Genomic DNA, 26,584 nt, shown 5'->3' on the forward strand with positions numbered 1-26,584 from the left:
AGCGATGCAAGACCTCTGTCAACAAAACTGCTGTCTAAATCAGATTGGTAGTGTTTAGGGCTAATGTTATGGCCTTACCTCTGTGTAATTTATGGGGATATGTCTGTTTGTTTGGGAAACAGAGAATAATGTAACCTGTGAACTGCAGTATATCAGTACTAAAGATTGTGTTTGTGTTTAACAGTACTGCATGACAATATTGTTTCAGTTGGTGCAGCGCCATAAAAAGGGGGTTAATGTGCCTGCTCTTCCGAAGTTCTACCAGAAATCTGTTGACTTAACAGGGTTCCACGCATTGATGCATGCCGGGGTGTCATATCAATATAGAACGCTTTTTAGCTTCTTTGCAGATGCACTAACTGCACATTTTTCAAATGGAGTAACGGGTCTGCAAGTATATGGCATAATGGGTGCTTAGTTACCCAATATCCGATATGTAAATACTTTATTCTTTTTTCCTCGGGGATCTCAACCTCTTAGTACTCTAGAAGTTTCCTAACGGTTTCCATTTTTTTTTGGTTTTTTTTACCATTTAGGGTCATCATCATCAGACGCAGCAGGGGAGAAGTCCGGGTTGTCAATGATATGGGTCAGAAGGGTAGGGGTGAAGGAATAGCCTGTCATGGAAGCCAAACTGTCCTAGGCATTCAGGGTGGGCGTGGTGGGCCGGCAAGGAGTACACACCCTAAGTCTATATTTCTTTCTCAGCACAACACTTGCCAGATAGGAATCCCAGCAATGTGTAGGTCCATGAATGACCAGTGCTTTGCATGGTCAGTCACTTTCCATTCTACTATATGTCTGAGTTGGGCTGATAAATGGTAATTAGCGAGGTTGGGGATTCCCAGGCCACCCTCCACCAGAGGTAGGAAAGCTCATTTCTTATTTTTCCCTCCCAGCAGAAACTTTTAAATAGCTGTTGCATTTTGTCCATCATCCTTGGGGAGGCTGCAATGGAAGAGGACACATCATATATGATAATTTGCCAGGAGAGTGTTTCCCACCAAGCCAGCACAGGCCACCCATTTACCAAGACTTTAGGCCTTCGCAACCCACAATCAAAGGAGTTGTGAACTGCTGTCAGTTGTGAGGCAGATCTTAATCCCTAAATACTATAAGTGAATTTTGGCCCACATTAGTGGAAAGAGCCTTTGTAGTGTGTCTTGGGTTTCTCTTGGGTGGTTATATTTAGTATTTGGGATCTCAGTTTTATTTTAACCCCTTCAACGCTCATGACGAGCTCAGCTCGTCATGAGGTACACCTCTCGTACACTCATGACGAGCTGAGCTCGTCATGAACCGCGGGTTTTTACAGTCTTCAGCGCACCGCGGTAAATCTGACCGCGCTGATGGTGTTAAAACCAGTCACTCATCACCATTGGGATTGAGTGCTATGGATCTGTTAGCATCGGCTCCACTAGGTGCTCCATACATAAGGTAAACAGGAGAGTGTTACAGGGGCCAGACTTGCCTCATGCTCTACACACCTAAAAGAGGTCCAATGACATGTGGTTCATACTCACTCAGGCCTGTGAGTGTAAGTATCCACTCAGAACTTTGAGCCCAGTCCCAGTTTAGGATGTCTTTTAGGAAGGGACAGTGTATGTGATCAAATGCTTTCTCAGTATCGATCAATAGCAAGAGGGCTGTCTTCTTAGTACAAATGATGTTGTCATGTATTTCAAGAAGATATCTGTACACCCTCACTTTGGTATCAGGCCTGAGCGGTCAGGTTTAGTAATTCCTTGCGTGAATCGGTTAAGTCATTGTGTCAAGATGCCCGTGAAGATTTTGGCAACAAAATTTAGCAAATAAATGGGTCTGTAAGAGGTGCAAAAGGTTAGGCCTTTCCAGGGCGTAGGAATTACCGTTACAACAGCCTCCTTCATTGTGTTTTGGATGAGTCACAAGTGAACTATAAAGGTGTGTTAGTAGCAAGGCTAAAAGAGGGTAAAGGGTTTTACAGAATGTTGGTGACATCAATTCTTCTAGTGAGATATCTCTGTTGAAGGAGTCTGCCTGCTGCTGGGTTAATGTCAGTTTTGTGGACAAGAAGAGATGAGACCCTCTGGCAGTCTTCTGGATATCTGCTGTGTAGAGATATTTTAAAAAGTGTCAGATGGCCTGGGCATTAACTACGTCAGATCTTACTGTTTTGCCCTAGAGATTAGTGATTCCTGAAACTCTCTCCACATATTTTACCCCTAAACTTGCACATGAGTTTACCCGCCCTGTTTGCCTCGCTATAATAAAGCTGGCGTATGGAAAGGAGGCAGTATTCTGCTTTGTTCATGTCTAGTGCATTGAGCTTCTGTCTGGCCAGCGACAACTACCACCAAACCCTATGAGCACCTGTACATTTGGGTTGGTTTTTAAGTAACTATTCCTTCAAGCGCCTCTCTCTTTTCGTCACTTTCCTTATCACGTTCCACAGCAATTGCAATACATGTGCTCCTGATTACAGCCTTAAAAAAAGTCTCATGTGGAGGCTATTTGCGTCTTAGGTTTGTCTTTTACTTGTCGAAAGCGCTGGATCAACCCTTGCATTTTGGTTTGGACTTTCTTGCTCCAGATTAGGTAGTCATTTAATCCCAAGCTAAAGCAAGTGCTGCATGTTTGAGGGTCCCTCGGAGTTGCAGATATTAAGGAGGTCTCCGACAGGGCAGAAATTCCACTCTCAACTTGCTCTGTTCTTGCAAAATGTTGGGTTGGTCTAAGAAATAATCTAATCCGGCACATGTTTGTTTGGACACTGAGTAGAAAGTGGAATTTCTGGATATGGGGTTAAGTGAGCTTCATATGCCCAACAATCCCAAATCCTTTAGGCACTCTAGTTAGTTGCGGATTTATTGCACCTGTCTGGCATATGCGTTGAGCTGATTGTCTAGCGCTGTGTCCAGGACAATACATAAGTCTCCCCCCCCATCAAGAATTCCATGAATGACGAGGTATGACATTTGACAGAGCCTCTTTAATTAAGTTTTCCTGGTTCTTGCTGGGGGTGTACACTGTTGCTATGGTGAATGTGCGGTCGTTCAGAGACATTAATAAGTCTAGGAGCCTTCTGTCCAGTTCTGCAAGTGAAATAGTAACTGTCATCTTTAACGTTTTGGACACCTTGATAGTCACACATGCCTTCTTCTTTGGGCCAGAGGAGAAGTGGAACCACTGGATCTCAAGCGCGCCTGGTTGCGTTTGAGAAGGTGGATCTGAAATAGGAGGCAGATGTCACTTCAAATTTTGAGCATGTTAAGAAGCACCATGAGCTTAGCTGGAGTGTCGACACCCTTAACATTCTGCCCTGTGCCTTGAACCCCATACAGGAAAGTTCTGCACTCTGTCAGGTCTGGCCATTCTGCATGCAGGGAGCCAGCAGATAACCTTTAGTAGGCATGGGTGAGGCGGTGAACTCTTGAATGTGGACTTTGGGATGGTCCCTACATTAAGACACCAATTCAAAAGAACTTGCACAAACCCTTCCCCGCCCCCCAATCTTCAAACCGAAGATTGAACTGACAAATGATCATCTACCTAGGTAGACAAGGACCAGGCGAATTCCCTGCATGATCAAGCTCGTCATGAGAACCCCAAGATGCTAAGTAGTTGCGTAGTTGCAGTATGGTTGGTCCCTCACCCAATCCTCAAGCAATTACCAATCCTCCTCAGCGGGCTGCCAGGTCCAGTCGAACCCAGTCTACTGTAAATGTATTGCTTATGGCAGGTCACAGCCACCCATGCCAGAATATATACTCCTCATCCCCTATATTCTCCTTGTAGCTTGTTAATAACTGCACGTTCTTAGAGAAAGATTTCTTCTGATGAGGGTCTTTGAGAGTTACTTGTCAAAGATACATTGGTCCATTGCCCTTGCTTTCAATTTATGGGCTCTTTTTCTTCACACAACGCTGTAGGCGTTGCATTGCTCTATGGGTCCTCTGTGATTCAGAACATCAGGTATGCCGCAGGCAGAGTACTGAAATAGTTTGTTTTATTATTTCAAACAAAGAAAAGACAGAACAGGTGCCCTCACTTGTATTTTAACTATTTTTGTCTCTCGTAGTTCATGGTTTGACTCAGGAGCCTACGTTTTTGAAGGGTGGAGGGGTCCAAATCCTGAAACAGCCGAGGTTTTGTACACTCAAAAGAGTCTGAGCTGCTACCATAATATCCTTTTTTTCTGCTTAAAGTGATGAACCCATTTCAGGATGTCTTGGGAGTTATCGGAGGATCGCCCTTTTCGGTGTGCTCTCTCAAGAAGGAGTTTGACAGGGCTGGAAGAATCTAATTGAACAGTCTTAAGGTAACCTTTAGCAGTGCATAGAGTGGGGTTGGCCACAGGGCATGGCCTATAGTCAGGCCTTGCACCTAACCCCTTGCGGGCAGCCACCACCTGGCATGCACGGCGAAGCCGCAAGCCCCAGGGCCCATATGCAGCCAGCCCACCACAGACATTCATGCCCCCATTTTTAACATGTTTTTCTGATTCTGCTGGTTTCTAGCGGGAGGCAGCAGCCAGGAGTCCCTGTCCTCTTGTGGGACTCTCGTGGCAGTAAAGGGGTTGCGCCAACCGGCAATACTTTTCTTTTCAAATTTGGCCCCATACACAACTATAATGTCACTTACACGTTTTGATTTTTTCATTGAATTAGTAGAGTTTTATTGAATGTAAAGTAATATTTGCTTACCCTACGTTACTGTACCAAATCCACTTTGCACATGGCCTTTGGTCATGCTCAGAGTGGCGCTGGCTGCAGGCCTTGGTCTGTGGCAAGGCCCTGCTCCAAACTGCCCCACTGGCAGCCACCACCTGTTGTGCACAACCTTTGGCCATGTGCAAAGTGGGTTATAAGCTGTAGGACCAACAGCCTGTATGCGGCCAACATTCCACAGACATCGCTCCCCGTTTTTTGAAAATGGCTTTCTGATCCTGCGGGAGCCAGCGCCTGGTCTATATGCTCTTGCAGAAGTGAGGTCCCTCTGGGAGCTCCTCCCACAAGGTCCAGAGGAACTGGGTAACACTACCCCGCCCCCACATACTGGAGAGTTCCTGTGTTTTGTAGTGGTAGCTGCAACATTTCTCTTCATGTTGCGGCCAGCCAATCAGACCATGCAGTGGCCAACAGTAAAATGAGCACACTCTGCCAATCATATCACTTTTATTTGAAGTTCTCTTATGGTAGCTAGCTTCAAACTATATTGACACAGTTGTGACCACAACTATGTTAGAGAGCAAGAGAGACAATACCACAAAACTGAGTGGTAAAACCATGCATTTTAAAACCATATGTGGTATTACAATGTGTTGTAAATATAAACTTGCTAATTTATTTATATCCAACTGCAACCTCGGAAGAGCTTACTTCAGAGATAAACAAAGACATGCATCTTTGTAATAGAAACACAGTTTGCAGGTGTTCTATTTACGGCTTACTGTGGAATGACCAGTTGTAGAAAAAGGCAGGTAATTATCTGTTGCACGTGGCACTTAGAAGTGGCAAAAGTGCAGTTTGAAATGGTATCTAAAAAGCAAGTTTTCATTACATATTAAATGAGGCTGGCTACACATGCTAGTTTCACTCCTGCCCGGTAGTCTTCGCAATAGCAGGCATCAATCAAACTACTGCAAAGGTTTTATCTACAGTGGCACGCCAGTGATCAGAGCAAATAAACCACTCTCATGTGAACAAAGTCAGGTGTGAATTGTCCTAATGCACAAGTTACTTACCTTCGGTAACGATATATCTGTAAGAAACAGTAGTTAGTATTAGATTCCTTACTTTAGAATACCCCCAGGCGTCAGACTGGATCCGGAAACTTTTGCCTAGCAGTACCCTTGCGTGTCGGTAAGCGCCGTCTGCGGCTCCGTGTCCGTCCTCGGCGTCGGGATGATGTCGCCGGAGTACTTAGACACCGCCCTCGCGCGCTGACGTCAGTTCTTATACACCGATTTTCCGCGCCAGAAAATGCAGAGCCATGATAAAAACCAACACTGGTGCCATAAAAACTAGGGCCCTGAAAGGGGATGATCTTAACCCTAGACATCGGTTCGCAGAACGGGATAGGATGGGTGGGGCGGTAAGGAATCTAATACTAACTACTGTTTCTTACAGATATATCGTTACCGAAGGTAAGTAACTTGTGCATCTGAAAGAAACAGGTTAGTATTCGATTCCTTACCTTAGAATAGATACCCCAGCAATACCAACCCCGGTGGTGGGAAAGCGAACCAATGATCACACCAGAAAATCCTGGAGAACGGAACGGCCGAAAAAGCCATCTCTCCGGACTTGGCTGTCCAGGCAGTAGTGTCGTGTGAACGTGTGCAGCGAGGCCCATGTGGCTGCCTGACAGATGTCCTGCAAGGGGACTCCCCGGCCCAGGGCAGTAGTAGCCGCCGTAGCCCGTGTGGAATGGGCACGAAGCCCCACAGGAGGCTCCTTTCGAGCCAAAGAGTAACAAGCCTTGATGCACAAAACGACCCATCGAGAAATGGTTCGTTTGTGCACCGCCCATCCCTTCTTAGCGCCCAAGTAACCAACGAAGAGTTGGTCATCCACCTGCAACTGGCGTAAAGAAGGTGGGCAAAGTGATGGACTGCCCGATGTGGAAGGCCGTGACTGCCTTGGGCAGGAAAGAGGGTCGCGTCCGCAACACAACTTTGTCCGGATGGACTGAAAGGTAAGGAGGCTGAGAAGAAAGGGCCTGGAGCTCACTCACTCTCCTGGCAGAGGTGATGGCAACCAGGAAAGAGGTCTTCAGAGTAAGGAGACGTAGAGTACAGTTATGAAGTGGCTCAAAGGGAGCGCACAACAGAAAAGTTAGAACAAGGTTCAAGTCCCACTGAGGCATCACAAAAGGAACTGGAGGAAACATATGGGTGATGCCCTTAAAAAAACTTATTTACAACTGGGGACTTGAACAAAGAGGGCTGATCAGGTAGCCTTAAGAAGGCGGAAGTGGCAGAGAGGTAGCCCTTCAGAGTGCCCAGAGCAGAGCCCTGCTGGGCAAGGGAAAGAAGAAAGAGGAGAACCTCTGAAAGAGGGTCAGAAAGGGGATCCACAGCCTTTGCTGTGCACCATGCCACAAATTTGTTCCACCTGCATGCGTATACCGATTTTGTGGAGGGACGCCTGGCAGCCAGAATGACATTACAGACTTCAGGAGGCAATTCAAATGGCCTCAACTGCCGCCGCTCAATCTCCACGCATGTAAGTGGAGACTGGACAGGTTCGGGTGGAGGACCGTCCCCTGCTGCTGCGACAGAAGGTCCTCCTGAAGGGGCAGACGAATCGGGGGATCAACAGACATGCTGAGTAGCTCGGGATACCAGAACCTCCGTGCCCAGTCCGGAGCCACAAGGATGACTTGGGCCCGGTCGCGCCTGATCTTCTTCAGCACTCTGGGCAGAAGTGGTATAGGCGGAAAGGCGTACAATAGACCGCAACTCCACTTGCGACGAAAAGCGTCTCCGAGCGAGTGCCGCCTTGGAAATTCCAACGCGCAGAACTGATGACATTGCGCATTCTCTTCTGTGGCGAATAGATCTAACCAAGGCTCTCCCCACTACTGAAAGAGGCCTTGCGCCACGTCCGAGTTCAGACGCCATTCGCGATCCATCATGCACCGACGGCTGAGTTCGTCCGCCCTGGCGTTCAGGGAACCTGTCGGGTGTTGAACCACCAGGGTCACGCCCTGATGTTCCAGCCACTGCCAGAGGCGCAGAGCCTCCTGGCATAGGGTCCACAACCCCACCCCACCCTGTTTGTTGCAGTACCACATGGCGGTGGTGTTGTCCGTGAACACCTGCACTACACTCCCCCGGACAGAGGGGAGGAATGTCTTCAGTGCAAGTCGGATCGCCCGCAGCTCCAGAAGGTTGATATGGAGTTGAGACTCCGCCGGAGATCAGAGGCCTCTGATCTCTGCCTCTCCCATGTGGCCTCCCCAGCCCTGGAGGGACGTGTCCGTCACAACTACGTGCTCCGGTTGGGGTAGGGAGAGGGATCTGCCGCTGACCCAAATGCGGTCCGTGAGCCACCACTGCAACTGTCTTGCAGTGCCCTCCGAGATCAAGACATGGTCGGACAAGTTGCCCTGATGCTGGGCCCACTGAAACTTCAGGTCCCACTGCAGAGCCCGCACCCGTCACCTGGCGTGATGCACCAGAAGGATGCAGGAAGCCATCAGCCCCAGAAGCCGCAGCGTCAACCTGACCGAGACTCGGGATAAAGGCTAAAAGATCGGAATCAGAGCCTGAATATCCCGAACCCGCTGTTCGGGAGGATAAACCCGAAACTGCGCCGAGTCTAGAACCGCTCCGATGAAGAGGAGCTTCTGAGAGCGACACAGGTGCGACTTCGGCACATTGATGGAGAACCCCAGCAGGTGCAGGAGATCGGCCGTAGTCTGGAGGTGGTTGACCGCCTTCAACAATCAGTCGTCGACGTAGGGGAAGACTGAAACCCCTGCAAGTCCAACGCTACCATCCAGTCTCCTGGGTCCAGGGCAACTAAGACCTGAGCCAGTGTCAGCATCTTGAACCTCTCCTTCCGGAGGAAGCCGTTAACGTTCCGCAGGTCCAAGATAGGGCATAGACCCCCTTTGCCCTTCTTGGGAACCAGAAAGTAGTGGGAGTAACAACCACACCCTACTTCTGGACCAGGAACGCACTCGATGGCCCCCTTGGCCAAGAGGGCCGCAACTTCCTCTCGCAGAAGATTCAAGTGATCCCCCGACACACTGTGGTACTCCGGTGGCATGGCTGGAGGGGTCGCCTCGAAGGGGAGGGAGTAGCCCCTTCGGGTGATTTGCAGCACCCACCTGTCCGATGTGATGTCACGCCAGTGGAGGAGGTGATGGCGAACCCTGCCCCCCACTGGCGTCTTGTGGGTCTGACAGCTCGGACTAGGAAGGCTTTGAGGCGGATGCTGCGGGGGTGGATGTGAACTGGCCGCGCCGTTGTCCCCGGGCACCGCCGCGGCAGTTACCACGTCTGTCACCGCGCTGGATGTTAGTCTGCGGCCCGTAGCTGGCAGGACGTGTGGGGGCGCCCCTTCCTTGGCCACGATCGGGGCGAAAGGCAGCAGATTGCTGGCGCTGGGCCGACAGGCCCAAGGACTTGGCCGTAGCCCTGGAGCGCTCAAGCACACTGACTGCCTTGTCGCCAAAGAGGCGACGGCCATCAAACGGCATGCCCATAAGGGTGTTTTGGACATCAGCCGAAAAGTTGGCGGACCTCACACAGACGTGGCGACGAATCGCTACCGTCGTTGCCATCGCTCTACCCAGCGAGTCCGTGGTATCCAGTCCACATCTGATGGAGTACCGTGCCGCATCTCAACCCTCCGCAAGGGCTTGGGGCGAGTTTAGTCCGGGCCTCCTCTGGACATTGTGGCAGCACGTCCGCAACCGTGTCCCACAGAGAGTGGGTATAACGGCCCAAGAGTGTTAACTGACCGCAACCCCAAACTCAGGGAGGAGAACATCTTTTTGCCATATTGTTCGTACCTCTTGGATTCCCGATCGGAGGGAGCCGTTGGGAATACAGTCTGGGAGTTAGAGGCCTGTATAACCAGGCTCTCGGGGGTGGGGTGGGTGGACAGGAAGCAAGGGTCACCCAGAGCCGGCGTCTGGCCACGTTCCTATCTACATACGACACCCTAGGAGCCGGCTAGGTCGTAAGGTGGGGGCCGAAGCACCACTGGAACGAAGGCGCCGCGGAAGCCGACGGAGGAGTGAGCGACCTCATGGCCGTGAGGAAGGAGTCAATCTCCTCCGGCGTCGCGTTCTGCCCAGGGACCGGCGGGTATGGAGCAGGCTGCGACGCCTGCGGCTCCAACGGAGCACGTGGGCGGTGTCACCCGAACCCCCGGCCACGTTGCGCCAGCGTCGGGGGGAGTCGGAAGTGCGATGTCGTCTCTTCGACTTCTTGTGCCTCTTAACTAAGGACTTTGAGCTCGAGGAGTGGTGTCGATCCTCCGAGCCGTGATGACTCCGGGCCCGCGACCGGTCCTTCAACCTCCTTCCGGACCGGGACCTCGAACGGCTCCGAAGCTCGAGGCGCTTGCGGGACCGCTCCCGCCTAGCCTTCAACGTCAAGGCCCGGCAGTTGGGGCACGACTTGTCGTCGTGGTCGGGCCCCAGGCAATGAAGACACCGGCGATGGGGGTCGGTAACCGAGATCAGTCGGTTGCAGTCGACGCAGGGTTTAAACTCGGGCATCTCTACCGGCACCGTCTGAGTCGTTCGACTTCGAAAAATATGATCAAAAAGATCGAAAACTTTAGTCAAAAATGACTAAAGGGTACCACTGTTCCCGGATCGGCGCTTGCTGGCGCGGAAAAAATAGGAACTGACGTCAGCGCGCGAGGGCGGCCTCTAAGTACTCCGGCGACGTCATCCCGCCGCCAACAACGCCGACGATGGACGCGGAGCCGCAGACGACGCCTTCCGACGCGCAAGATTACTGCTGCGCAAAAGTGTCCGGATCCAGTCTGACGCCTGGGGCTATTCTAAGGTAAGGAATCTAATACTAACCTGTTTCTTTCAGATTTCCTAGATGTTTCTATGCCTTTTGGTACATGTCCTCTACATATGAAAGGAAATGCAGCAGCATACTAGAGAACCTCGTGGACTGGAAAAACCACTTACACCACACAAACAGATCTCTGCTCTATGTCGATTCTTGCTTGCAAGGGAAATTCAGGATAGAGAAGATGCAAACCTATGCACAGTTGGATAAAAGGAGATATTTTACAGTGGGCAAAGTAGTAAAAGCTGCTGCGTGTGGAACCATGACAAGTGGCACGAAGTTTTGGTTTTTTCACTTGAGCAAATTGTGTGACCCTAGGCAGATCGCTGTATTTCTCTGTTCTTCAGGTCTCTGCTATGCTAGCATTGGAGGAATTGCATATAGAAAATAATTGTTACCCCATACTATTTATTTAAAAACCTTTTGTTTATATCAACCACCCCCAAGCCCAATCGGACTTGCATGCTATGTCAAACTCACCCCCAACATTTATGCCCAGCCACTATGAAAAGTCACCAGCCACCACTGGTACTGACCTCCCCGTCTACTATCAGACTCTTCTATGCCTTCTGGCTATCTATACAATCACCTCTAGTGTCTTTTCCAAAAATGGAATCTTCAGTCTCTTGATATGCTTTGACAAGACTCTCCTTTGAAGAGGATAGTATTACTGGGAAAAGGAAGTGTTAATGACAACCTGTATGAGCAGAATGATCAGGAAGCAAATGTGACTCATGAGCTTAAGTTAGAATGTGTGCCTCAGGAAGGATTTGATGAGAAAGAATATGAAGAACGTAATTATGATCACAAGGCCATCTGAATTTCCCTCATTCTCAGCATCTACTTCACTACAGACATGATAGCAGTGGGGACATGCTTGCATACCTTCTCTTGGTCCAGAACAGTTTTAATTCTCTGAAAAGCATGATATCAACCTTTGCACAATTCATCACTGCTCTGGCTCCATCATAGATGCGTCAGAGTCTATGTCTGCTGCACCTGTACCTCTGCCTCCTCAACTGCCATTGCTTAACCACATGGTACAGCTTACTTGCGAGCACCTATGTTGCAGTAACCTTCTAACCCTTAAAGAAAACCAATATATGTACTTAATAATAATGAGGATGACACCAATGATGAAGGTGATGAAAGGGAAGAATACCAAAAGGATGATGCTGGTGATGTCGAAGGACTAGCCATCTTTCTCAAAGAGACCTATGTGGAACACCTACATATACCAGATTGTGCCAGGGCAGAGCCTAACTCCTGGAACTTGAGCAGATGAGTAGTCTGACATTTCTACATAGACAAAGTGACTTTTTAACCACATTGGAGCTAAGGCAATTCCCCCTGAGTGTTGCTACTCCAGATTTCCCATTGTTCATGACAAGCTCAGCTCGTCATCAGCACACGAGCAGTGCACTGCATGACGAGCTGAGCTCGTCAGGAGCATGGAAGGGGTTAAAGGATAAGCACATGTTCAAACGTAAGGTACTAGAGGAAATTTCATATGAATCAGCAGGTCAGTTTATCTATTTGTTACCGAAGCCACGTACTGCAGACAAAAAAAACTTTAACCTGTTTCAAAGTTAAAAGATATTTGAAGTTATGCTTGTAAACAAACGTTGACTTTTGTCAGTCAACCCAACTTTGTGTAGCTTCTGATCAAGCTAACAATGGTGTGGCCTAGCTGAATCAATGCATATAAAGACGAACTGCTTTCTGCATCACTGTAGCAAACGCTCAAGAGGACAGGCGGCTAAGTGGTTGGGTCAGCTGACCCCCCTTGTAGCATAAATAGTAGAGCCACTCTCTTTGCAGTGCAACCTGTGACAGACATCTGAAGAGTGGCAACTTTGAAGACAACACTCTCTCTCACAGAGTACTACTGGCTTGATATACAGTCCTGAGTGTTAGCCAGGGCTACAGGCAGTACTTTAAACCCTGTTCTCTTATAGAGAGATCCATTTCAGTCTACCAAGGTTGTTTCTGTGGTACTGCTAAATTAGTCTTAATTCAAAAATTGTGAATACATTAAAGAGCTAATGCTGGAGTACAAATAGCAACCTGCCTGTAACCACTGTTCTCCAGCGTTGGTACTGTTCATAGATTCACATGTAAACCGTCCTATTGCCCCTTTATGCAGTATCCAGAAATTATTTACTCTTGATGAGCTCTGGAAATCTGGCAAGTGGAGTACCTGAGGAGAGTTGAGTTCTGGGTCCCTAAATCCCATTTCCTGGAGTTGTCATATCATTAGGTGTGTTGACTATTAATACAATGGCTAATAATAATTCAAGCATGTGAATCTCAGCAAAGATAGTGAATAATCAATATATTGCTGTTCTAGAAATGCCAGCAACCAGTGGCTCTGGACTCACAACATAAAATTCAGGATGCAAGTACCATAATATTAGCCGATACGCTGCACCACCAATTATCTCCATCTACAATTTTGTAAATGCCGGGTGGGTAATATTTTTCAATTTTGCATGGACTAGCACAATGAAATGGTTATTTTAAATGAGGATACATTTGTAGCATAGATAGACATGAATATGGTTTTATGTATTATGCAATGTGAACATTCTCAACTTGGGTTTGTGAAACCTCAGTTCCCAAAGATGGGACACAACTCTAAATGTAAATGGAACATTTAAAAGACTTAGTACAACTTCAAGTTTGAGGTTGAAGATGCCTTCCTTTCGGCATTAAAAATTATCAACGTTTTTGACACTTCAAAACTGCCAAGAAAATTAACTGAAATGTGGCATCTCTGTAGGGTGCATATTTTGTAGTTTTAAGGGGGAAAATCATAAGTAATAAGGTATTAATGAGAAAGAAAAGGAACTAGGTCAGGGACAGATAGCAGCCAATTATGACTTATGCAAACATTTCCTGAATGAAAACTTCATAAATAGTTTGTAGAACAAAGAAGAGGCAGGTCTGTGGAACATCTGAGGTTTACTTTTCATGTTAAGGGTCACACCATTTAAGCTGCAGTGCAGCTCATCCCTCCTTAATGAAGGACCTGATTTAAATGAAGAAAAGAAACAGCACATCAATGGGCAATGATGGACAGAGAGCAGCTCCCTAAGCGTTGGGAATAGAGGCACCAAATACATCAGAACGGAGGCTTTAGAAATGTGGAGAAAAAAAATCCAATTTGGGATACAATGGAACACACCAATTCCGATGGGAAAAGTTATTTCATATTTTTTAAGGGCAGTGAGAACATGTGCACACTTTACTAGGAAGGAGAACAAAAGGGTTCAGGTTCAATCAAGCTATAGTTAGGAGCCTAGAGGGATAGGAATATAAAATGTGATTTTTAGATTTAGATTTGTGAGGTAGTATAGACTTAAAGGACAACTGGAAAGGCATTATGTGAAATGCTATTTCTTCTGATGGAGTATGGAGCAGAGCATCTTACAACTAAAGGTAGTCAAGCAGAGTATTTACCTGATGACTCCTCAAGGAGGGAAGGCAAAAGACACATGCAGCTTAACGAGGGGAAAACGGAGTTGCACTGTTCTGGCAAATCTTACAAACAATGCAGGTGTGAATGCAGTCAATCTGGGGTTAGGACAGAGATCCTTTAAGGGTGAGTGAGAAGTCTGCAACTTATCCAGATTGCAGTTGAAGGGGGGCAGGCACATTTCACAGCTTTTACCAGGTTAGTGGGTAGCAGGCAACCGAATTGGGAGCAGATTTAAAAGATTATATTTGGCTACCATAACTGAGGGCGGTGCTCAGACACCTGGTTTGAACAAGGTTTGAATTACTCTCATAAAGCAAGATACGCACCTTGACACCATACTTTACTTTCCCTGCATAATGTTTGATGATGAATGCTGGCTCCATCACTGCTGGAAATTCAATATAACCGTTTCCCTCGTGCTGCCGTTTAAACTTTTCCAAGAGAGTCTGGTTTGTAGCCTGAGGAAAACTGCATGGAATAAAATAGAAACAGGATAAAGAATTACAGGAAAGCTTAGTGGGATTTAGCCTCGCACTGCTCTTTTACCTAGAGCACTAGGCGACAATCAGGTTTAATGTTATACAAGCCAATAAAAACAAAGAAGAAAAGGAACAAATAGCACATCTAGTACGCCCCATAGTTGGAGGAAGGGGTACAGTATCCATGTAAGCCTTTTAATTACCAATATGGGTATTCTGCTACAGAATGCAGAATATTAGGTAACTGTAAAAGAAGTAAATTAAAGAGTATTGCACATGACATATGAGAAGTGGCAGCAGGGTGGTGTAATTCATCCTTGAAAGCCAAAAAGGCAGATAAAGAGGTAATGCATTAACAATAAACTCAACAAAGAAAGTGTCAATGCCTCCATGGTAAACCAACCTAAATGGGAAATACGTTTTTACTTACTTGTAAAATGGACTTATCAGCTATGAGATTTTTATATAGTCACATAGCATAAAAACTCTGACCTTTGATCAACTTTTAGCTGAAACTTGAATTCATTTTGATGGATTAAAAACACACATTGGGTAAATTCATGTCCTTATGACAGTCTAGATCCTACAAAAAAACATTCTCCCCGTATTTCTTCTTCATTTTTTTATTGAAAGATTCATAGGAATTCAGGATGGCGAACATTCGCCATTAAAAGATACTTTCAGTGTTTTAAATTTGAAGAAGAAAAAGTTACTTATCTGCAATAACGATCTTTCTGGTGGATACTTTACCTGCAATTTCCACACCTGTAGAATAATTCTCAGGGGTCAGACTGGATATGGAAAACTTCAGGCAACAATGTCTCTGGTAGAGGGCGCTGGATTCAGTCAGCGCAGCAAGTGACAACAGACAATATCAAAGGGGTCATAAAGGGCCTCCTCTGGCATACTGACATCAGTTACCCTTTGTTTTTTCCGACAAGGCGACTAAATAACCCTTCACAGTAAGGGAAAGCGCAATTTGCACCTCTTGAGATAATTTGGCCTGAAGGGGAACCGACACCATTGTCCACACACCCTGTAACAAGGTTGCCCAATCTCCTGCAATAACCCAACTTGGTGGAGGTGCAACACACAGACAAGATAAAGTCAACCACCTTCAGTGGCAGCTGAAAAGAGCTCAGCTCTCCCCGCTCAATCTCCAAGCATGAAGATGGAGAACTAGTCCTCCTGACTTGGAGAGAAGGTCCAGCCAGAGTAGAAGGCGAAGTAAAAGATATGTTAAGAAGTGCATAGGTCGACATACCACACCCTTCTTCAACAATCTAGGGAAATGAGAATGACTTGGACCCGATCTTGGCAAATCTTCCTGAGGATTCGAGGAACCAAGAGTACTGGAGGGAAAATTCAGAATGCAGCTGTAAGTTCCACCTCTATTTAAACGCTTCCCCCAAGGATCCTCTCAACAGACACTCAACGGAGAGAGTGCAGAACTGCTGGCTCAGCATTTCCCATGGAGGCGATTAAGTCCAGCTGAGGAGTTCTCCACTGGATGAAGATGTCCTAAATTACCTCCAGTAGGAGACGCCAATTATGATTGGCAAAATAACTCCAGCTCAGGTAATTGGCTCGGAAATTCAGAGTTCCTCCTAATTGATTAATGGTAAGCCAGATGCCTTAGCGTTGTGCCCAAGACCATAGTCTCAACACTTCCAGGCAAAGGAGGCGAGACCCTACTTTTCCTTGCTTGTTTACATATCACATCGCAGTTGTGTTGTCCGTCCAGACCTGGAGGGACCGACTTACGATGGAGGGGAGGAAGGACTTGAGTGTGAGCCAAATCACTTGCAGTTCCAGCAGGTTGATGTGAAGCACCTACTTCACCAGAGGTCCCTGACCTTCAGTTGAGCTCCTCATCCTACAGTGGATGCATCAACCATTATCGTAGTCTCAGTCGGAGGAGAGTGAAGTCCATCCTGTGAGTTCTGTTTGCCTTGTTACCCCACCAATCCACTTCCGCTGCAGCGTTGGGAGGCATGGGGGATCATGAGGACTCCAGAGAGTTCCCTCTGTACTAGACCTACTACCTGCAAAGAGAACACCGCAGGGGCCTCATGTGCCAACGTGCATGTGTGACCAAGAGAATGAAGACCTAGTAATCCCAGGACTTTTAGGACTGGGACTTTCGCACCTTGGTGGAAAGATGCACCATCTTCTGGATGTCTCTGATTCTCTTTGGAGAAGGAAAGGTCTCGAGAAGGATGGTGTCTAGTCCTAACCGTAGGACCGCTGGCGTCGTTGGAATGGCCACAGGTGAGATTTGGGCTTGTTAATCGAAAAGCTCAGGTCCAATAACAGAGATGCAGTTGCCTGCAAGTGGAGCAACACCATTTCTGGTGAGCTGGCTTTCAGGAGTCAGATGTCCAAGTTCAGAAAAACAGGAATACTGGAGCATCTGAAATTGGCCCTAACTACCATCACCTTTGTGAAGACACGAGGTGCTGATGTTAAACCAGCGAGCAAACTTGTGGCAGTAGAAGCCACCACAACTTGCTAGTATTTCCAATGCGATTGCAGGATTGGGATGTGGAAGTATGAATCTTGCAGGTCTAGTGACACCATCCAGTCTCCAAGCTACAACCAACACCAGTAGAACTTGAGCTAATGCAAAAGGTCTTGGACTTTTCTTTTTTGAGGAAGAAGTTTAGGGTCATGAGATCCAGAATCAGACATAAACCACCATCCTTCTTAAGCACCAGGAAGTAACGTGTATAACAACCCTGACCCTTTTCTTTTTCTGGCACCAACTCCACCGCTCTTTTGAGGAAGAAAGCTCCTGCTAAGAGATGGCCAAATGTTCGGGAGGAGGCAGCGGCAGGATGGGGGGAGGAACCGGAAGGAAGGTGATGGGTGTAGCCCTTTTCTACGAGTTGAAGGACCAACTGGTCTAAAGTAATGACATACCTAAGGTACACAAAAATATAATGGATCCACCCCTACGACCCATAGTAACTACCATAGGCTCTGCTACTGAGCCTTTAGCCAAATATATTGACTCTATTCTATGTATACAAGTATCTCGGACACCAGCCTTTGTGCAAGACACAAGACACATCATCAATCTAGTGGAGAATACTACCTTTTGTCCAGAGACTCAATATTTGGTAACCATGGATATTGAGGAGCTCTATAGTAATATACCTATTGATGGAGCCTTGAAAGCCATTCATTGGTTTATCCAAACATATAACATCAAATGCCCAGCTATATTTATTTTAGATTGCCTCAAAATAGTACTATGCGATAACTTCTTTGAATTCAACAACAACCTCTTTAAACAAAAGCAAGGAGTTAGTATGGGGGCATCATGTGCACCGACAGTAGCCAATATCTACATGTCACAATTCGAGAAAAAAATGAAATGTGTTTTTAATGAAGTAGCCCCGTTCTATGAATCAGTGACCAAATGGTCACGATACATAGATGACGCTTTCTTCATTTGGAACAACACTTATGAAAATCTCCAACAATTTCTAGAGTGGATCAATCTTTGTGATGATAATATACATTTTACTCATCACATAAGTACAGAACTGGTTGAGTATTTGGATGTGCTCATAAAGCATCAGAGAGGTACCCAGATAGTGGATCTATTTGTCAAGTCCACTGATAGGAATACCTTATTACATCATGACAGCTACCATCCAGCAACACAGAAGAATAGCATCCCGTTCGGTGAATTTTTACGTCTTAGACGGAATTGCACCAACATCGCAGATTTTGATATTAGTGCAGAATCTATGAAAACCAAGTTTCTAGCAAGAGGTTACCCTAAAAAGATTATACGAGACTCTTATAAAAGAGCTTGTTTTTACGATCAACAACATCTATTGACTACCACTAAAGAAAGAAAGGCATCAACATTAGTGTTTGTTACCAGACACTCAATGCTGAACGAAAGAATCAGGCAGGCAGTATGTGCGAACTGGCATATACTAAATGCAAATACCCCGAAAGCAGAGCAGATTGGTAAACCGATGTTTGCCTATAGACGAAAAAAGTCTATAAAAGACCATGTGGTATGCTCACGGATGAAGAGAACAATTATTTCTCAACAAAGAGGTGTCAGTGATAATAAACCAGTAGTAGGTACCTACAAATGCACAAAGTGCAAATCCTGTGCAACGGCCATAGAAGCACTTACATTACATTTCAACAATCAGGTAATTGCACCTGCAGAACTGAACAGCTGTAGGACAACAAATGTGATCTATCTGTTAATATGTCCTTGCCAACTAGGATATGTTGGAGAGACAAATAGAGCGCTGAATGTACGATTAACCTAACATAGGTCAGCCATTAGAACCAAGAAATTAATGGCGCCTATGGTGAATCATTACATTGAAAAGAACCACGAAATCGGAGAGAAGGGCAACATATTGATAAAATCAGAAAACTTAGAGAGGTTTACAGGATTTTATTATTAGAAACATCAATTAGAGGCCTTAATCTTGAGATACCCTGGGACCAGGCTATCAAACAGAGAGCAACTCTGCGAAAAACATATTGGACTCAAAGTTAGCTTCATTATTTAGTTTGTCTCCAATTACCTCCTTGACCAGCACCCTTCACGTAACTCTCAGAATTATTTTTCCGCCTAGAATAGTATGACCTCTTAGTATTTTATTCATTTAGTAAAATATCATTGCCCTTTAGATGTTAAAAGAACAACCTTGATATAATTAAGATAAACTAGCCTTAGGTCCGTTGACCGGCAAATCAGGGAACCTTTCACTCATGAGAAAATTATATGATCTAAGTGGGACTTAATTAATTATCTAAAATATGGGAATAGGGTGATGTATGCATATAGGCAATATCAAATATATAGTCCAATAACGTAGCACACTCAGCATACTTAATAATAGTGGTGGCAACGCTAGTTGCAGTTAAACAAATGAAGCTACTTGGTGAATCATGGCACTATTTAATGTTACCCAGTTGGGATTCATATGAACTACAATAGCCATATGATGAGGCTATAGTGTTATCAGACAGTAGCTGACCCTTAAATATATAACACCATATGCTAACTAGCTCGCTTTAGGGCAGCACATTTCAAATTATGAGCTTGATCTGGGGGCTTTTCATGTAAATATGTTGTCAGGTTAACTAGTAGCGCCAGATTGACCCGAAAGATCTTTAATATAGATATTGGCAATGTTCTAATAACAAGAGCACCGTCATTAATCTAGGTGTAGTGTCAAATAGGTAGATGGATTTTTTATAAAAAAACATCACAATACTGTCCGCATAAGTATGCGAGGAACTTTTGACTGATTAAAATACACGCCGCAACATACACACTAAGATGGAGGACAACATGTACATAATACACAGCACGAATAAGCAAGACTAACGTCATGATGTCATCCCGTCAGGTAGTATCGCGAGACAGTATTTTAGGCCGGTCTCTCGCATTAGAAGCTGGTCGAAGACAGGAGCATGCACACCAGATGATCGGTAAGTTTGACTCAACCTCGTATGGGTGGGAGGCCTCATAAAATGAGGTCAGTCAGTTAGTGGCTGAACTCTGCGAAAATTGACTCGTGGAACAAAACGGAGTCATCCACTAAGTAGGGTAAAACCGATTAAGCAAGGGCGAGTTAACACACGCAAGTGATTAAGTCAGTGGCAGAATGTGGGATAATTTGATTAGGGCAAGCTAATAGCATCGTATTTCAGGGATAGGTTCCATTGTAATTGTGTGCTTTACCCACAGAAACCGTCACAGATAAAGAAAGAAACATGAAGGGACTCTCACAGAACTAAAACTCGACCCTGGGAAGTATTATTTTTACAAAATAGATTCGCATATGCGGTTTCAGGTAAATTAAACCCTGATGTTTGATATGTTGATACCATGAGCATAATCTCTCTTCATATTTGATTTACTGAGGATTGTTTCCTTCTTTTTTCCTTCAGTGTTGGGACGTTTGTACCCTACAAACTATTTATTTCACTTTTCCTTGGCTCATAACATTATAAATGACGCACTGCTGTTGAGCTTCCATTTATAATAGGTCAGTATATAGATTGCAAAGAACCAAACTAATATGTATATTTGATTAGAGGAGTAATAGTCCATTCTCTCCTGCCTATAGATTACCCGTGTCAGATCTCGGTGCATCAAAAATAGTGGAAATATAGATTCAGGAACGGGCCAAGGGAACTATCAGCAAATCACAAGTAAGTGATAGCAAACAGGAATTTGTAGCAACTATACTCTGCATAGTTTCTCTCCCCTCCCGGTTAATAACACCTCTTGATACCTGAATGGCATCTAGAATTAGGATTAGTATAGAGTAATTACTCTGAGTATCATCGGTATCAACAGTGATTATAGAGCATATGGATTAGCCTTAGTATAAAACCTAGATATAAAATCTCGATCTTTGAGTGAAGATAAGATCATCTACAGGGCTTTTAAGAATTGAACAATATGGTAGAGGTAGGATGACATTTGCAAGTCATTATAAACATACAGAGTTATGCCTCTCTATTGTTTCATACATATTTCTTTACTCATTTAGACTGGCCAATCACAGTACTTTCCAGTACAGGCAAGGAAGGGCCAGCTCCTTGAAAAATTCTTATAGGTAAACTGGACTCAAATTGAAATTTCTGCCACAAGAAATAAGTGTAAAGATGATAGTGGTAAATTAGCCACTAGGAAGGTCACTATTTTAGCGAATAAATGTTTTCCTATTTTTTTGTTTGATGCAGATTAGATGGATCATTCATAGTACACTCTGGTTCAAGTGAGGAAGGACCAGGTTTGATATAATTTCCCAAAAGAAAAATACAGGTAATTTAGATTCTATCCTATTCAACGGAACCTGTTGTTCACTATAGATAATATCTATATAAGAAAGGCAGATATTAGCCCTCAAAGAAAATATCCTCAAAATCTTGTAAACCAACAGAAGTGGAGCTAAAATATTTAGGAATTGAGTCAACTTATCTTCTAAACTTTGAAGTTGACAGATGTATATATATTTTTTTAGTTAAATTTCAGTGTGTCACACTATTCACAAAACTCTTTTTGTAAATGTCATGCACAGAGCACTTTTGCATGAAAGAAAGATTGGATACTCACCTCACTTGTAGGGTTACAGTGTTGTTCAGTTTCAAAGGTTTTAAATCATAGTCCGTTCCTATCAGCAACATACGATTGATTAAAGTTTTGAATATCTTGTATCAGTAGGCACAAACTCTAGATAACCTATTTCTCTTACTTTCTAGTATTCACTGATAAAAGACAAATCCTGAAGAAGGCATTTGCCGAAACGCGTTGGTGGTATTCTGCACATCACTACCAGAGGTTTCTTTTGTACAATCTGTCAACAAATCTTTGCTGCATATTCTGTTGGAATTATATTAAATGTGAAGAATAATGTGAGATTTACAGCGAATTCTAAAACGTATCTATTAATTATCAATGAAATATATGGCATCATGTGCAGCCATTCAAGTATTGAAGTAAATGGTGTATAAATTGTTTTTAAATGTATTTTATATGAACAAAACATAAAACCAAAATAATGAAAATAAAAATATTTTTCTAAATTGATGGTTATAATGTTGGTTATGTATTAAATATATCTAAAGTTTGTGCACTGTCTTATTCAGAATCAGCACTGAGCCCGGTGCCTCTCCACTTTCCGAACTAACTAAAGTAATAACCTTCCAGTCAGTGTAGGCGTGGGGAACCAAACTAAGCTTGCTTTCTTGGTGGTGCAGGGGAGGAACAGGAGGAGGGTTGTAAAAAGCATCCTCAGCCTTTATCTCTACAATGCCCCCTGTATTGTTGATGAGGGGATTTTGGGGCTGTTGGAATGCCTGTGCGTATTGCCGGGAGTGGAATGATGAGCTTCGTTTGACACCACGAAAAGTCGCTGAGTAGGTCTTGTCCCCAAACAAACGAATGTCTTCATAAAGAGCTCTATTAGTTTAACCTGCAAATCTGAAGGAAAATTGGAAGTCCTCAGGCAATCGTGCATCTTAATGTCACGGAGGTAGCCATGGTGCGGCAACACAAACTGGAAAAGAGGAGGTAGAGAAAGATGGAAAAACAGAGACAAAGCAGGAAAGTAGGGATTTAAATGAACCGGAACGAGGGTGATAAAGAATAGGGAGTGTCTGGTGGTAAATAAAAGAGGTATAAGGTGGAATACAGACTTCGCACCTTAGGCATTCTGCACCCCTGACATTTGACAGCAGCAACCGTGAGTTTCTTAGCACAATGTTGGATATCGGCACTTATTATTTTACAAATTAAATATTGCTTGACACAAAGTGGCTTTTTCTCTCCATTGCAGGTAATAGACCAAGGTTGCCTCAGCCCAACCAGCAGAGGAAATGCTGTTGACAGGGTAAATTGGGCCCGGAGAGGAAATTCCTTTTGAGCTAGTAGAACTGTAGTCTTACGATCAAGTTCCAATTATTTGGCACTATATGGCAGAAGATGAAGAAAAAGGAGAGTTTCGGATTTTGGGCGAGAGGTAGGGATGGCAAGGGTGGGCCAAAACATAAGCTACAAAAAAGCAGAAATGAAAGGAAATAATTGTGAAGACTTCTAGGACCTAAGCCAGGAGAGAAGTGGAGAAAGCATGTCTTCTAGCCAGAGGGAAGGATTTATTCTCTGGGATTGTGGTCCTACTGAAATCACTGATGTCAGACACTTGTGAAAAGGGGAGTTTCTACCTCCCTGTGAACCCTTTAATCCAGCCCCAGTGGAGGAAAAAAAAACTTTACAGTGCGTGGGTAAAATTGTCCTCTACCCCACCACGAGGGGACCTCACCCATCAGAAAACATACAATAAAAAAAGAACTGCTGATTGGGGGTCATGGTGCTACAAAGAAACACATTTCGGCAAAGCAGAGTATACGGACTCTTAAATTAAGTACTGCTTCTTTATTTACAAAAATTTTAAACTGAAAGGATATGCATCTCTCCAGCTTATACTGAAACACTTTACTGTACATTTTAAGCCTTCAGCTGACTCTATTAACTCCTATACCTCTATAGGTAGGCCAGTGGTGAACAAATGACTGGTTTATATTTTCCACAGGTGTCTGCTATTCTGAGACAGTATCGCATTACTCTTTGTACAGCTTTCTCTGCTCTCATAGATACATGTTTTAAAAAGTAGGGACGCTATATAGTTTGATTAATAAGGAGATCTGAAATAATTTCAGCAAAAAAGGTCTGCGGGTACTGAATACAATGTTTCTCCCAGGGACTAATGGATAGGATTGTTTAATAGAGCATGAAGCACACCAACAGTGCTTACAGATACAACAGCTACTAGAAAAGTTGCTTTCCATGAAAGGTGCTGAAGTGTAGCTTTATGCATGGGATCTAAAGTAGGACTCATTAGGTTATGCTTCAAAGGAGAACATGTTTTATGAACATTAAAAGAAATCCCTTTAGGATCTTCAGATTCAATGTGAGCGTGAAGAACAAAACCCACTTTAGGCTTTTTCTAAAAGCTGTAATGCTGTTAGATGCACTTTTATGGAAGTAAATTGCAAACTAGACTTGGCCAAGTTTCTTTTTAGCGCTTAACTGGTTCAATAATATCATATGCAGAACTAACTCTACCTAATTAAGGAAACTTGATATAAGGCCTTCCTTCAGTATGTTTATGGGTTATGATATAAGGTTTAAGCATCCACATTACAACAATTTAGAAGTAAGGCAACTATGTTCATTAACTAAGTTCTGATAGTTTATATGTTGTTTCTTGCCTTGGTTAGAGAATCCCATGGAAACTTCCTGTGTGGTTATTGCAGGTGAAGCATACCTACGTAGCCACTGGTCCTAGTTTGCTAGAATTTCATGATCCACCCCAGAATAAAAGGGACTGGTGGAAAGGCGGAAGAATGTTTCCTTGACCAGCTGATACAGAAAGCACTCCCACTGATCCTGTCACACTCACAGCCAGGACATCATTATAATATATTATCGATATGAAGAAGCGCAGAAATTAATAATAAATAAGGAGTCGTTTCTTACCTGTAACTCCAGATCTGTAGTAGGGGTATCTCTGTTATAGGCATAATCTAGTGAATAGTCCCGCCCATGTGCGTGGACCCTGGAGCAATCAAAAATAATCTCTTAAGCTTTCTTTTTTGCAGTCCTGCATAGACACTTAAGAGAGAATTAAGACAAATAATGCAGCCTAACATATACAAGGCTACAAAGGCCACCCCTTCATCTAAACAGTGAAAAGGATAGCCCACCATGTCCGGTTTAACACTTTTTACCAAGTTTTCCTCACAGGGAAAACTCCCCTTCCCCAAAATCCTTGAAATGATAGAGAGGAAGGGTTGGACAGACAAGCCCCCATAGGCTGCCATTATGTGTCTTGAAAAGGGATACCGTGCCTTTAAGGAACTCTCCAGAGACCCTCGGTATCCCAGGATGCACAGCCAAAGTCCTTTTACTTTCAGTTCTTTTTGAAGGTGTATAAAGCAAGGCCTGTAGCCTACATTACAGTACACTTTATCCACCGGGGAGGAGGGCGGGCGCTTATGACTAGAACAGAGATACCCCTACTACAGAACTGGAGTTACAGGTAAGAAACTACTCCTTCTGTAGTAGGGGATCTCTGTGTATAGTCATAATCTAGTGAATAGAATGGCAAGCCCATCCCAAAAAACCAACCCGGCTGCGGAGAAAAACAGCCAACACCTCTATTGTGCAAACAGATTTCTCTACGAAGCCTGCCTAACCTGAGCATCTGCTCTGGCATCAGAGTCCAGACAGTAATGCTTAGCAAAGGTATGGACCGACTTCCAAGTGGCAGCCCTGCAGATCTCTGCAATAGGAACATTACGAAGCAAAGCTGTTGTAGCAGCTTTGCCTCTGGTAGAATGAGCCTTAGGCTTACCCCCTAAGGTCTTGTTAGCCTTCTGGTAACATAACTGGATAAAGGACACAATCCACCTAGAGATGGAGTGTTTTGAGGTGGCAAGACCAGTCCGGACTGGCCCATAATTGACCATCAATTGGTCTGACCTACGAATGTCCTTGGTCTTATCCAAGTAAAATTTCAACACCCTTCTGGCATCCAGGGAATGGCCACAAGGAAGACCGCCTTCCATGACAAGTGCTGCAGGGAAGCCTTATGGATGGGTTTAAAAGGCTCCTTCATCAACCTGGACAGCACCACATTCAGCTCCCAGGATGGCAAAGGACGCCGAACAAGAAGAAACACTTTCTTCAATCCTTCCAAAAAATCTTTAATCACAGGGATCTGGAAGAAGGATGTCTGTGAAGGGCATTTCCTATATGCAGTCAATGCTGCGAGGTGAACCTTAATAGAATGAAAATTAAGGCAAGACTGAGCCAAATGCAAAAGGTATGGAAGGATGACGTCTTCCTTGCAAGGTGTCGGATCATAATGCTTGGAAGTGCACCAGATGCAGAACCTCTTCCACTTGTAGGCATAGGAAGTCCTAGTGGAGGGTCTCTTAGCTTCCTTAAGTATCGTCATGCAATCTTCAGGGAGACTCAAGTGTCCATATTGCACTACCTCAGAAGCCATGCCGCCAAAGTCAACGATGAGAGGTTTGGGTGCACCATCTGCCCCCGAACTTCGTGAGAAGGTCCGGCCGACACGGCAGTCGCATGTGGGGTAGGAAAGACCGGTGAAGCAGGTCCATGAACCACCACTGTCGGGGCCACTTCGGAGCAATGAGGATCATCCGTGCTCTAGATTGAGACAGTTTGATGAGCACCGCCGGAATCAGGGGAATGGGTGGAAAAGCGTACAGAAAGCTGTTCAACCAGCTGATCCATAGCGCGTTCCCCAGGGTCCTCGGTTGGTAATACCTGGAGGCGAAGTCTCGCCATTTTCTGTTTTCGGTGCTGGCGAACAGATCTATGTCCGGTGTGCCCCACCTGTCGAAGATGTCTCCTAGCACTTCGTCGTTTAGAACCCACTCATGGTTTTCTTGCACCAGCCTGCTGAGTGTGTCCGTCTGAGCATTCTGCACACCTGGCAGATGGGTAGCCGTTATCGTCAGTCCTCTGGCTAGTAGCCAGTACCAGATCGCCTGCGCGAT

At 44.9% G+C, this 26,584-nt stretch overlaps 1 protein-coding gene across 4 annotated transcripts in view; it reads right to left on the reverse strand.

Moving 5' to 3' along the window:
* MYO9A (myosin IXA) overlaps positions 1–26,584 on the reverse strand; it is a 1,257,959-nt gene that overhangs the window by 591,903 nt on the left and 639,472 nt on the right. For all 4 annotated transcript variants that reach the window (XM_078685018.1, XM_078685017.1, XM_078685015.1 and 1 more), the window contains one exon: positions 14,339–14,480. In XM_078685018.1, coding sequence (XP_078541144.1) covers positions 14,339–14,480 — 142 coding nt within the window. The remainder of the gene's footprint in view (positions 1–14,338; positions 14,481–26,584) is intronic.

Source organism: Lissotriton helveticus, chromosome 3_2 (assembly GCF_964261635.1).
Source record: "Lissotriton helveticus chromosome 3_2, aLisHel1.1, whole genome shotgun sequence".
Classification (NCBI taxonomy): Eukaryota; Metazoa; Chordata; class Amphibia; order Caudata; family Salamandridae; genus Lissotriton; species Lissotriton helveticus.